Consider the following 297-nt stretch of genomic DNA (forward strand, 5'->3'; position numbering starts at 1 on the left):
TGAAAACAGCCTCTACATCCTTTTGTTAAAATGTACACTTACCTTCTGGGCAATGTTGTCGACAAGGGAATGGCTCAGGGCGACAGCAGCAAACCAATTTGAAACGGGATCGAGGGAAAAGAGGCCACTGCATAGGAGCTGGCCCGCAGTTACAGAATTGGCTGGTAATGTTTAGAAATAAAAGAGAAAGAAAAGGGGTTTTAGTAACAACTCTCTCTGTAAAGTGAAGTACATGTATCTAGTAAATGCCTGACAAAGTAGCTGAATGAAATCTTTCCTTCTCATTACAATTGTTTG

At 41.1% G+C, this 297-nt stretch overlaps 1 protein-coding gene across 6 annotated transcripts in view; it reads right to left on the reverse strand.

Moving 5' to 3' along the window:
• The window catches only part of LOC119592704 (general vesicular transport factor p115-like), a 19,725-nt gene that overhangs the window by 5,508 nt on the left and 13,920 nt on the right, over positions 1-297 (reverse strand). For all 6 annotated transcript variants that reach the window (XM_037941634.1, XM_037941637.1, XM_037941635.1 and 3 more), the window contains one exon: positions 43-161. In XM_037941634.1, coding sequence (XP_037797562.1) covers positions 43-161 — 119 coding nt within the window. The remainder of the gene's footprint in view (positions 1-42; positions 162-297) is intronic.

Source organism: Penaeus monodon, chromosome 30 (genome assembly GCF_015228065.2).
Source record: "Penaeus monodon isolate SGIC_2016 chromosome 30, NSTDA_Pmon_1, whole genome shotgun sequence".
Lineage (NCBI taxonomy): Eukaryota > Metazoa > Arthropoda > Malacostraca > Decapoda > Penaeidae > Penaeus > Penaeus monodon.